This window comes from Capricornis sumatraensis, chromosome 1 (genome assembly GCF_032405125.1).
Source record: "Capricornis sumatraensis isolate serow.1 chromosome 1, serow.2, whole genome shotgun sequence".
Lineage (NCBI taxonomy): Eukaryota > Metazoa > Chordata > Mammalia > Artiodactyla > Bovidae > Capricornis > Capricornis sumatraensis.
In genome coordinates this window covers 259,899,809-259,912,262 of record NC_091069.1, presented here as the reverse complement: position 1 = coordinate 259,912,262, position 12,454 = coordinate 259,899,809, and the positions used below count along the sequence as shown (strand labels likewise).

General features: G+C 52.3%; 1 protein-coding gene across 1 annotated transcript in view; it reads right to left on the bottom strand.

Annotated features, from left to right (window-relative positions):
* The window catches only part of PLCL2 (phospholipase C like 2), a 218,020-nt gene that overhangs the window by 80,176 nt on the left and 125,390 nt on the right, over window positions 1-12,454 (bottom strand). Inside the window, exon 3 of the mRNA XM_068981490.1 lies at window positions 9,836-10,039. Within this exon, the coding sequence (XP_068837591.1) occupies window positions 9,836-10,039 (204 nt within the window). The remainder of the gene's footprint in view (window positions 1-9,835; window positions 10,040-12,454) is intronic.

Genomic DNA, 12,454 nt, shown 5'->3' with positions numbered 1-12,454 from the left:
CCCTCCGAGAGCCGGGAGGCCGCGTCCCCTCCGAGAGCCGGGAGGCCGCGTCCCCTCAGAGAGCCGGGAGGCCGCGTCCCCTCCGAGAGCCGGGGAGGCCGCGTCCCTTCAGAGAGCCGGGGAGGCCGCGTCCCTTCAGAGAGCCGGGGAGGCCGCGTCCCTTCAGAGAGCCGGGAGGCCGCGTCCCCTCACTCGGGGGACGGCCGCCTGCCCCTCCAAGAGCCGGGAGGCCGCGTCCCCTCCGAGAGCCGGGGAGGCCGCGTCCCTTCAGAGGGCCGGGAGGCCGCGTCCCTTCAGAGAGCCGGGGAGGCCGCGTCCCTTCAGAGAGCCGGGGAGGCCGCGTCCCTTCAGAGAGCCGGGGAGACCGCGTCCCCTCACTCAGGGGACGGCCGCCTGCCCCTCCGAGAGCCGGGAGGCCGCGTCCCTTCAGAGAGCCGGGAGGCCGCGTCCCTTCAGAGAGCCGGGAGGCCGCATCCCCTCGCTCGAGCTGCGGGCCTGGGCAGACCTCGAGCCCGCCCCACAGGCGGAGGCGCTGAAGGCCTGAAGGAGTGACGCCCGGAAGCTCATCCAGTCCCGTTTCCTCAGAGCCCGATGGCGGCAGGAAGCCGGCGGCACACACCAGGATAAGGAGGCGAGCGCGGCTCCCCCGCGTCGACAGGCCGCAGACGCACCGCGCGCCGGGCCTAGGAAAGCAGCTTGTTACTGATGGAGGGCGCGCCGCATTCTGGAGATGCACACAGGCTCTCTGAGAGGTCCTGGTGGGTCTCTGAGGAAAGCACTCAGCAAACAATGTAAGGGGGCATCTTCAGCCTCTGAAGAAACACTTTCTGGTCAAAAAGAGGATGTATTTGTCAACAGTAAATGCTGAAGGAACAGTACCAAAGCAAAATCCCGTATTCAGAGAAGCTGATGTGGACATGGGAGGCAATCCGTTCGCTTGTTCACAGGAAGTGAAAGGACGACCGTGCTCCAGCGATCTTAGTTTTATCAAACATCTGGTAGTGTTCTTCTCCGTAATGCAGAAGAAAATAAACTTGAAAATAAAGTTCCCTTTCCCGGAGCTTTAGGCCTCAGGTATATTTTATATACATTTCCTGCTAGAGTCAGTGAAATAAAGTGTTCAAGAAATAAGCACTCTGGGACTTCTCGGCAGTCCAGGGGTTAAGAATCTGCCTGCCAGTGCCAGGGACATGGGTTCGGTCCCTGGTTCGGGAAGATCCCACATGCCCTGGGGCAGTGAAGCCCGTGGGCCACAACTCCTGAAGCCTGCGTGCCCTGAAAAAGAGACCGCCCCAAGGAGAAGCCTGCACACTCCTAGACAACAGCCCTGTTTGCCCCAACGAGAGAAAACCCTCAGGCAGCAGCGAAGATCCGGGCAACCAGTACACAAGCAAGCAAGCTTGTTTGGTCTCTCAAAAGAGCAGCAAGGTGCTAATGGAGAAGCCGGAGCAGACCCCCCAGTGCTGGGTCCCAGGCCCCGTCCAGCCGCCGCTGCCCTGGGGCTGGATCACAGGAAACCCAGCCGCAGGCTCCTGCGTCTCGCCTGCCGACACGGGGCCACTGCCCGGGTCACTCGGGAACGAGAGGCCAGGCCTCCGGTGCAGCCGGGGACACCGGGGCCGCTCAGGCCCGTTTACCGCTTCCCGTCTGGAGACAGCAGTCGACGAGCTGGAGGAGAGCGTAAAGGTCTGCGTCCCTGTCCTCCCGGACACACGGGCTGGGCATCAGGGCACCGGTTGCTGAGGCGCTTCCGGGGCACCGACCAGCCCCTGCCAGCCTCCTTCCCCCGTCGCTCTCACTGAGTGTCTGGGGTCTGCGTGTGTGTGCTTAGGAACACGTCTACACAGGCGTCCTTTGAAGGTTTCTGTGGAGACGCCGGAAACGCGAAAAGCGGACGAGAGACCCGGTCGTGCGATCACCAGCATCGGCTCCCAGTAAAGCGCCATCTTCTCGAGGCGTCTCGGTCTCTCTGCTCCCGGAGGCTGAGGGCAGCCTCTGCGTCTGATCTGATGGGACGGGGGACGCCATCCGCACACCCAGCCTTTAAACATCTCCTTCCCTTCCTGCGGGCTGAAGTAGGTCAGCTGTACGGTTCTGATGATTCCAGAGAAACTGCTCCTGGAAGCGTCAGTGGCTAGACCTCCTCTTCTGAATTAAACTAGAGCCTCCGGGTTTCTGCTCTTGCTCCTGTAGCAGGGTATATCCACCTTTCCCCTAATCTTTCCCCCTACCCTCTTTATAGCTCAGTCTTAGCCCAAGGCATAATGCTCTGGTTTTCCACAGTTATAAAAATTGGGAGAGTTGACACCGCCAATTAAAAGATGCTTTTGATGTCAGGTTCTGCGGCAGAAGTGTGATAAAAGGAGCTACAGAGGAGAAGGGGACCAATGGGAACCTTATTACACATCATCTCTGCTTGGTCCAGATGGGCCGGCTCCATCGACCATGAAGTGTGATTTCTCTCTTCCCTGCGCCAGGCAGTGGCCAGACCAAATACAGGAAACCGTATCAGCAACACAGCAGAGCACGCTTGATGCTGGCTTGTCTGTGTAAGGACAAAACCCTGCACTGCATGTCTTTTATTTAAAGGACCTTGCTTTATCTAAGAAATATGCAAAGCCATGAGGTAGAAGGGACAATTATAACTTATGTAAAAATATTCACAGTGAGCAAACATGCTCTTAGACAAAGCAACTTGTTCTTTCTTTTTTTAAACACTAAAAAATTACTGTTCTCAACTGGATAAATGGATTCCCCAGAGAGTGCTCTCTTAATTAAGCATGAAGGCAATTAAAATCAGGATTTTTGCAGAGCTTTAAAAGATGGAAACAAATTAACTTAAAACAGAAAGTGGAGACAAAGGAACTGCATTGACAGGAATGAATTCATGGGTATCTCCGAGCAGATGGCAGCGGCTAGTCCACTGCTGAGCGTCAACACCCGCGCTGTCTCTGACGGAGCTGGGCATCCTCTCCTCTCCGTTTTCCCCTTCTCTCCTCTCATTCCCCATGAATTCATCGTCAGTTTAATGACAATGACTGAAGCATATTGCAGAGTGCAGAAACATGGTAGCAAAATCAGGAAAAACACCTTTTGCTTTGAAAAATGTTTGCGTGATAAGGACACTTAACATGAGCCTGGAGAAGGCAATGGCACCCCACTCCAGTACTCTTGCCTGGAAAATCCCATGGACGGAGGAGCCTGGAAGGCTGCAGTCCATGGGGTCACTGAGGGTCAGACACAACTGAGCGACTTCACTTTCACTTTTCATTTTCATGCCTTGGAGAAGCAAATGGCAACCCACTCCAGTGTTCTTGCCTGGGGAATCCCAGGGACGAGGGAGCCTGGTGGGCTGCCGTCTCTGGGGTTGCACAGAGTCGGACACAACTGAAGTGACTTAGCAGCAACATGAGCTCCACCCTCTTAACCTGCTCGGTGGATAACACACTCCTGCTGACTAGAGGCACGCGTGGTACACAGGTCTTCAGTGAGGTGGCTTCGGAACTAAAGCTTCATGCCTGGTAATTAATAATGTTCCATTTCCCTCTCCTCGTAGGCCCTGATAATGACCATTTAGTCTCTGATTTTATGAACTTGACTACATTAGATACCTCACATATGTGGAATCCTGCAGGGCTTGTCTTTTTGTATCCAGTTTATTTCCCTGAGAATACAGCCCTCAAAGACCAACTGAAAAAATTGTAAGAACTTTCTTTTTATGTAACTCTTCACAAAAATATGTAAACTTCCAATGTTTTCTGTTGAGGAAGAATGTTGACATCTTGGTCTCTATGTATTAGTACAGATCTCAATTTTTTTTTTTAATTAAGCATAAAGTATTTGGTAAATCTGAAACAAATAAGCAATAAGAGCCGGGGAGCTGAATTGGTACTTTCATCAACACTAAAGGGTAAACATCGTTTTGGCATAAAACAGTGATGAATGAAGTCACGTCGGTGGGAGGGGGAGGTGTCCTAAACCCTGGGAGGACCGTTCCAGGAGTGCTGGGTGTCACGGAGGACCCACGCGCTCACCAGAGTTTCTTACTCAGGTTACACAATCCTGATCTTCTTCAACCCAGCCTTTACACCCATGAGAGAACACGTTCAACCGTGGTATTTAATTCTCAGCTGGTGATGCAGTCAAGTTCATTTACATAGGCTCTGAGTAAAATCTTTAGATTTTCTGTCTCTGAAGTAAAAATATAAAAGATATACTTATCAGATTCCTTTGAGTGGAACTTGATCTACTGAACACAGTCCTCCCTATTTTAAGCTCATCAAAGCTGCCTTTTAACACACACCAAGGGACTTCCCTAGGAGAAGGCAACGGCACCCCACTCCAGTACTCCTGCCTGGAAAATCCCAGGGACAGAGGAGCCTGGCGGGCTGCAGTCCATGGGGTCGCTGAGGGTCAGACTCCACTGAGCGACTTCACTTTCACTTTTCACTTTAATGCATTGGAGAAGGAAATGCCCACCCACTCCAGTGTTCTTGCCTGGAGAATCCCAGGGATGGAGGAGCCTGGTGGGCTGCCGTCTATGGGGCCGCACAGAGTCGGACACAACTGAAGCAACTTAGCAGCAGCAGCAGCAAGGGACTTCCCTGGGGGTCGAGTGGTTAAGAATCTACCTTCCCACGCAGGGGACCTGGGTTCAGTTTCTGATTGGGGAACTAAGATCCCACATGCTGTGTGGCAACTAAGTCCATGTGCTGTGAGCCACAACGAGAGAGAAGCCCCAGTGGTGCAATCTGATAGCCAAAAATAAAATAAATAAATGCTAAAAAAAAAAAAAATAAAACCACCAAGGTACCCAAGAAGAATTGTTCCCCGCCTTCATGGGGGAGCAAGAATCAGAAATAAGTTACCTGGGACTCCAAGAGCCCCCCCGAACCATTTCAGATCATGATTATTGGAGCTATTTGGGCTTTATGGGCAGACTCATCATTCACCTACAAACCGCACACACAGCTCATTTTCCTGACCTGGACTATGGGGGATAAACTGGACAAAGAGGCTAGCTGGGCCCTAAAGCTGGTTCCAACGTTACCTCGATGCACCCCTGTGTTTCCATCTTCTCATCTGCACGATAAAGGCGGGTGACCTCTGAGCTCTCCCTCACCCAGCCCTCTCACAGCCCCAAAATCCTGACTCTGAGCATGACCCCTGATTGCTCAAAAATGTGCAGGAACTCCCCCGGCCCACACGTCAGTTTCCCAGGACACCTGCTTCCCATTCCTGAGCACGTTTCTCTCTGTGATCCCGCCTGCAACAGTCTTCCTTCTTACTTTCACCTGCTGAAGTCTGACTCATTCATAAAGGTCAAGCTCAAAGGCCAATGTTTCCTTGAAGCCTTTCCAGGCCCTAAACTTTAAACTGACCTTTCTCTCTCATAAACATCCAAATAATTTATTTCAGTTCAGTTCAGTCACTCAGTCGTGTCCAACTCTCTGTGACCCCATGGACTGCAGCACACCAGGCCTCCCTGTCCATCACCAACTCCTGGAGCTGGCTGAAACTCATGTCCATTGAGCCATCCAACCATCTCATCCTCTGTCGTCCCCTTCTCCTCCTGCCCTCAATCTTTCCCAGCATCAGGGTCTTTTCAAATGAACATTTTCAAAATCATTTACCTATTTTAAAATATCTAGCATCTCTCCTCTCACTATCTAGGGATACACGTCCTCTCTCCCACTAAGCTGTAACCTCTTCCAGGGGAGAGAATCCCCCTTGTTGTGACCACATGGCAGCTCCCACTCTCCGGACCAGCCCGTCTTTATTTCTAGCCCATCTGCCTGGTTTCAGAAGCTGTCTGAGCTTGACTTCTTCCTCTGCTCCCGAGCGACTTTGACACCCACCTTCCCGAGTGAGGTCCCAGCCTCGAACCTCGCCACTTCCAGGACCCAAGGAGGATCTACAAATAGGCTGAGACAAACACGAGCTGGACCATTCTGAAGACTTGTCTGTTGGTGGGAATTGTAAGGGCCCTCAGGACACTCTGGGGCCCATGGGCAGGGTTATCACACTGCTGATTATCTAAACAGGGACACTTGTAAGGGTGAAAGGGAGGGCTGTTCACAATCTTGCTGGGGCCGGCGGTGTGCAGGCAGGCTCTGTGCCCCTTCCCGCCTCCACACTGCCCACAGGTGCACAGTCAGCCCCTTCCCTGCCTCTCCGTTTTCACAGAGATGGGCACGTTTCAGCCACCCTAGTTCCCTCAATAGTTTACACACAGGAAAGGGACCACCATCTTGAGAGCATAAGCACATATTCGAGCCACCTAGGTGAGAGCACCAGCCCCCCCCACTGGGGCACCTCCAGGGTGAAGACGGGCAGTAATGCAGGGCTTGGCGGGGGAGGGGGGCACTGCCCACATGACACCTACGCTTGGCATCTTCAAACTACAAAGGGAAGTCAGCAGAAGGAAAGAAGGTCTTACTTGGAGTCTTCAGACTATAAATGGGAAGTCAGCCAAATGAAACAGGATCTTATTTCCAAGGCTGATTTTGGGTTAAGCTCAATATAACATCACAAAAATAGAGGCTATCCAAGACCTTACTACATTTCCCATCAATATTTCCTCTATTCTTTAGCTAGCTTTAATAAATTAACTGTCAGAAGGTGAGAAGTAATTAAGTCACCAATAAATGGACTATGAAATATTACAAGAGCTATACTATTGCTGTAACAATGTGACAATTTTTAAATGCAAATTATAAAAATCTGAATTTAATTTCAAGTACTTTATGGCTTAGTTTATCAGGGAGAATTAAAAATAGAACAAGTCACTAAAGCTAGGGGTATAACACAGCCCAGATATTTAAACATTATGTAAGACTAATTTCACAACTTTAAAAATTCAAGCAAGCTAATTGTCTTATCATTTCTGCAACAACACAATTTTAAAGTCACGAGCAAACTGGAATTACATAATAAGCATTATCATCCACCAGCCCAAGAAGAGGGTAGGGTGGGGAAGCAGGGGGTACTGAGCAACTCCTGTGCCAAGTACCGCGGTGGGTGCTGTCTCAAGCTCACCAGGATCCCTCCTGCTCTGCCCCTAGCCCGGACCAGGTCCTGGTACCAACCCTCGCTCAGCTCTCACCTCCCTGGGACATCACAGCCCACTCTCAGGGAGGTCCTGTTAAACAGGTTACCAGGAAGAAACGGTGCTCTGAGACCCGTGAAACACCCAAGCGGGTGAGTCATCTTAGAGGCTGGTCAGCGACACAGATCTGCAAAACAGCTAAAGATCCTATTTGTGGCTTAAGGTTTAAAAGCATTTACAGATATCAGCTACTTCTGTTGGCTTCTCATAAAACTGACCAGGCAGCCTGAGTCGTGGCAAGGAAAGGTTCTTTAGACTTCATTTTTCCTATCTTTCCCTTTTCTCCTCAAAGTAATCTCAGCAGGAGCTTCTTATGTTTTTCCCTCCAGCTGCCATCCTAGCAGACAGGACAGCTCCCCCGTGTTCATGCCTGCGGCCGCTGCAGCACCCAGCATGGAGCGTCCCCCCCGACCCCCTGAGGTCTACAGACATCTCTGCCCCGCAGCCCTCCCGTCGGGGGTGACTGCCACTCCCTGCAGCGTGCCTGCAGGGTCCACTGTTCGGTCCTTATTTATCTGACGTCCCCATGAGCTCTAAGCTGGAGAGAGCAGGAGATAGCAAGCATCGGCCTCAAACGCCACTTTTTCCCTTAAGCTAATGAACTGATGAGCTGTTCGAAACCCTGCATTCTTATTATTGGTGGGAATGTAAATTGGTACAGTTACTAGGGAAAACGGCAGGAAGATCCTCAAAGAACGAAAAATAGACCTAGCATAGGATCCGGCAATTCCACTTCTCGGAACATATCCAAAGGAAATGAAAGTGCTAACTCAAAAAGACAGCTGCACCCCATGTTCTCAGCAGCATGACTTACAACAGCCGAGACATGGATACAACCCAAGTGTCTATCAACAGATAATGGAGCTGTGAGACAGACACGTATCTGCATACGCACGTATTATACATATAAATATTGGTCATAAAAAATGAAGAGACCCTATCATCCGGGACAGCACAGATGGACCTTGGAGGCACGTGTGTTAATAAGTCAGAGAAAGACAAACGCTGTACGACCTCTCGTACACGTAGAGAGTAAGACAGAAACAAAAAGCCAAGCTGACGGCGAAAGCGACGGGGCTTGTGGTCACCAGAAGTGGAGAGCCGAGAAGCGAAGGAGAGCAGTCAAGGGCCAGACGTTTCCAGTTGCAAGACAAAGACGTCCTGGGAATGAAACGCACAAGATGACTGACATGCAGGAAACTTGTCAAGAGGGAAAACTAAGAGCTCTCATCACAAGAAAAATGTTTTTCCCTTCTTCTTTATTTTTAAAATTATGTCTATTTGAGGAGACAGATGTTCGCTGAGCCCACTGTAACCATCTCACAACGTGTGTGAATCAAACCATCAGGCAGCATGCCTTAAACTTACACATGAAAGTCAATTATTTCTCAACAAAACCGGTGCATTGTTCTGATTTGCACTTCCAAACCTTATTCACCCAAAGACGTCAATGAATAAGGCCAAGTGGAGAAGCCCAAGAATAAAAATACTTCCCAAACTTTCGCTTTAGGAAATAGTACTCCATGGCAAGTCAGTGCGAGAAACAGGGCATGCTACACCCTTCAGCCTTTGGAATGCCACTGCCAGCAAACAAAAGGCCCCATGTAGGCCCACAGAGACGACATCTGATTGATTTTACTCAAACCGGTATTTCCCTAAATTATTGCAACACGGAATCGTTTCTCCCTGGGGACACATTAACATCCCACCAAGGCTCCTCAGCACACAGTGTGGGAAACGCTGATCGAAAGCCTTTTTTTTCTTTTCTTTAAATTGTATCAAGTCCTCTGAATTGCCACTTTCTGATCCACGTATGGAACAGCGAGCAAACATTTCTGTTAAACTTCACGAAGCCCCTCCCGATCCGTCTCAGACCACAGCAGCCTGAGGCAGAAGCAGCCTCGAGTCTTGTGGTCTGAACGCCCGCTTCGAGGGTGGAGGTGGGGTGGGTGAGGCCTGTGGCCTCTGAGCACAGGTGGCAGCCTCGCCCATCTGAGAGGGGAGCGTCCAACCCCACCCTCAACCCTGACCGCTGGCGCCCGCAGGGGTTCAGATAGCTGCAGCTACACCATGAGCTCCAAAGGGCGGTGCTCACCCGCCAACTCCTCCCTCAGAGTTACAATCAATCAAAAAGGACAGCAAGAGCAGGATGAGATTAAGAAAATGCAAGACAGACCTCAAGTGCAAAAATGCAGCATTCTGGGTGTCCCGAGGATTCCTCACTGACACTAAGCTGATTACCAATCATGGGCACCACGGGGTGGCTGCCGTCAGGAGGGAGGGCACTGCACAGTCCAGGCACGTGGTGGAGGCACCTGCCTCTGAGGGTATTTAAAAGGCATTTTAGAAAAAAACTAACTTTCTCACCCCTGCCAGTTTGAAAAATGAAAACAAAATATGGGTGAATCAATGGCTGGCTGCAGGAAAGATTAAAAAAAAAAATCCTTACTCTGTGTCGAAAATCGTGTATGCTTTAGAAAGCAATTCAGATGTATTCCTAAAAAGCTGACTACTATTGGATCCAATGGAGGCACGTGTCTGAGTCCTGCTTTCTAGAACAGCAACAACGAAACACTAAAGTCTTTCAAATGCAGCAAGGTCTGGGGAGTCACGCTTCCAGCACAGATAAAGCAAAGTCCTCAGCCAGAGCTCCTGAGCACATCAAGGGTACTGGCCCGAGACGCCTCTCTGCCCCGGGGCACCCTGAAAGTGGGAAGAGCCACTCACCATGTCGTAAGTCGTCACGATCTTCTTCAGAACCTCAGGCACGATCCCCTGCAACTCCATGGTGGGGTACTGCTCGCTGAGGTTCAGGACCACCAGGGGCGTGTTATCAGGTCCCAGGAAGCGGGGAGACACCGCCAGCATGCACTGCATGAGGTTGGCCACAGAGGAGAGGCCGCACAGCTCCTTGAAGGACACCACTGCATTCTGCTCAGTGGGAAGAAAGAAGGCGCTCTGTAATTCAGCAGGGGCTGAGTTTCCCAAGGATGCTGTGCTCGACGCACCTGGTTATCCTGGGGCTGCCTGGCGCAACGGTTAGTGTCAGTGTTACGACAGACGTGGTTAATGATTATTTTATCCTGGGGAAAAAGGGCTATTTTCCAAAGTAAACGTAGTCATAGACATTTGTAACACCAATTTATCCAAAGGGCAGAAAAGGCAAACAAGTCAAATTCTTTTGAAGGGCAAAGCCACTTTTCAGATCAAAGTTCACAGCAGTGCAAACACTGATATGCAATTACAAGAAAAAAAAAATGGCTTCTGCTTTCAAAAAGATGAGAAAAACATGGAATCAGTCTTCAACTAAGTATCAAGTAGGCCAGCCATCCAAAAAGGAGAGGAGCATCTGGCAGGTAGGAACCCGAGTCCCTCTCAGCTGCTTACACCCGCTGGTTCTAAAGCTAGAGGAACCTGGGGGAAGCTGCAGCTTCGGGCGGGAAACCCGGGGACCACAGCCTGCCCTGCCCATCGCCCCGTCTCCGGGGGTCCCACTGCTCCTCCTGTGTTCCACGTCCTTTATTTCTAATCACTAGCGGAAGCCGTGAGCAGGTGTTTGAGTGCCGTTTGGAGGCACGTGCGTTACACGTGGCCCCATCTGACCCTCCACCACCACGCTGGGCCCGCGGGGACCGAGCATCAGCTGTGGCCTCTTGTCCGTAGGGGGTCACACGGCCGGCAGGGGAGGGGGTCAGGCTGGTACCTGAAGTCGGCTCAGGACGAGGCCAACACTCTCGACCCTGCGCTGCCGCAACAGGGACATTCTAACTGAAACACGGGAGATCCAGGTGCGCCTGGGTCCCAACCTGGGCTGAGGATGGCGCCTAGGGGGCAGGGGTCCAAGCCCCCCAGACCTGTGCCTTCTGCGCTCAAACACCCCAGTCCTTAGAGATGAGCAGCATGTTGGTTTGAAATGGGAACGTTTGATTGATGCTACTTTAAATACGATCATCAAGCTGAGCATCCTGGATGCTGACGCCAGTGACAGTCCTTCCTGGGAGCGCTGGGGGGCCCTCAGAGCCCCCTGACTTCTTCTCCACCTGCCGTCACCCTGGTCATTTCGTCTCCTGCTCCCCACCCGCTGCCCCTTCCCAATGCCCACCCCCCAACCACAGGCACCTGCGGGGTCCTGCCCACCCAGGCGCCACGGCCCAGGCACAGCGCCAACTGCACACAGCACACGCACAGTGCAGACACACGCAGCCCCCGAAGGGCGACGTGCAGCTTCTCGTACACGCCGGCGTGCCTGCAGCCTGCTCGGGGCTGAGTCCGAGACCACGGCAGCCTCGGGAGCTGAGGTCCCTGACCACGGCAGCCTCGGAGACGGGTGGGGGCGCAGCTGTCCGTGTTCCCATCATGCTTTGCTTTGAGACAAACGATACCATTTCTCCGCTGCGGGAAGCTCTGTTAGTTTTCCTTGCTGCTGGCATCCTGCTCTTAATGGTCATAGACATGTACACGTGTGTCTTCACACACATGTGTCTCTGGGATGGACACACAGGCTGGGGCTGGTGCGTGTGTGTGTCTGTGTGTGGGGGCTGGTGTGTGTGCGTGTACTGGGGCTGGTGTGTGTGTGTGTGTGTGTGCTGGGGTGTGTGTGTGTGTGTGCTGGGGTTGGGGTGTGTGTGTGCTGGAATTGGGGTATGTGTGTCTGTGTGCTGGGGTTGTGGTGTGTGTGTGTGTGTGAAGGGGCTGGTGTGTGTGTGTGCGGGGTCTGATGTATATGCGTGTCTGTGCTGGGGTTGTGGTGTGTATGTGTGTGTGCAGGGGCTGGTGTGTGTGTGTGTGCTGGGGTTAGGGGGTATGTGTGTGTTGTGTGGGCTGGTGTGTGTGTGTGTGTGTGTGTGTGCGTGTGCTGGTGTGTGTGTGTGTGTGTGTGTGTGTGCTGGGGTTGGGGGGTGTGTGTGTGTGCTGGGGTTGGGGTGTGTGTGTGTGTTGTGTGGGCTAGTGTATGTGTGTGTGCGTGTGCTGGGGTGTGTGTGTGTGTGTGTGCGTGCTGGGGTTGGGGTGTGTGTGTGTGTGCTGGGGTTGGGGTGTGTGTGTGTGTTGTGTGGGCTAGTGTATGTGTGTGTGCGTGTGCTGGGGGGTGTGTGTGTGTGTACGTGCTGGGGTTGGGGTGTGTGTGTGTGTGCTGGGGTTGGGGTGTGTGTGTGTGTTGTGTGGGCTAGTGTATGTGTGTGTGCGTGTGCTGGGGTGTGTGTGTGTGTGTGTGCTGGGGTTGGGGGGGTGTGTGTGGGCTGGTGTGTGTGTGTGTGTGCTGGGGTTGGGGTGGGGTGTGTGTATCTGTGTGTGAGGGCTGGTGTGTGTGTGTGTGTGTCTGTGTGTGTGTGTGTACTGGGGTTGGGG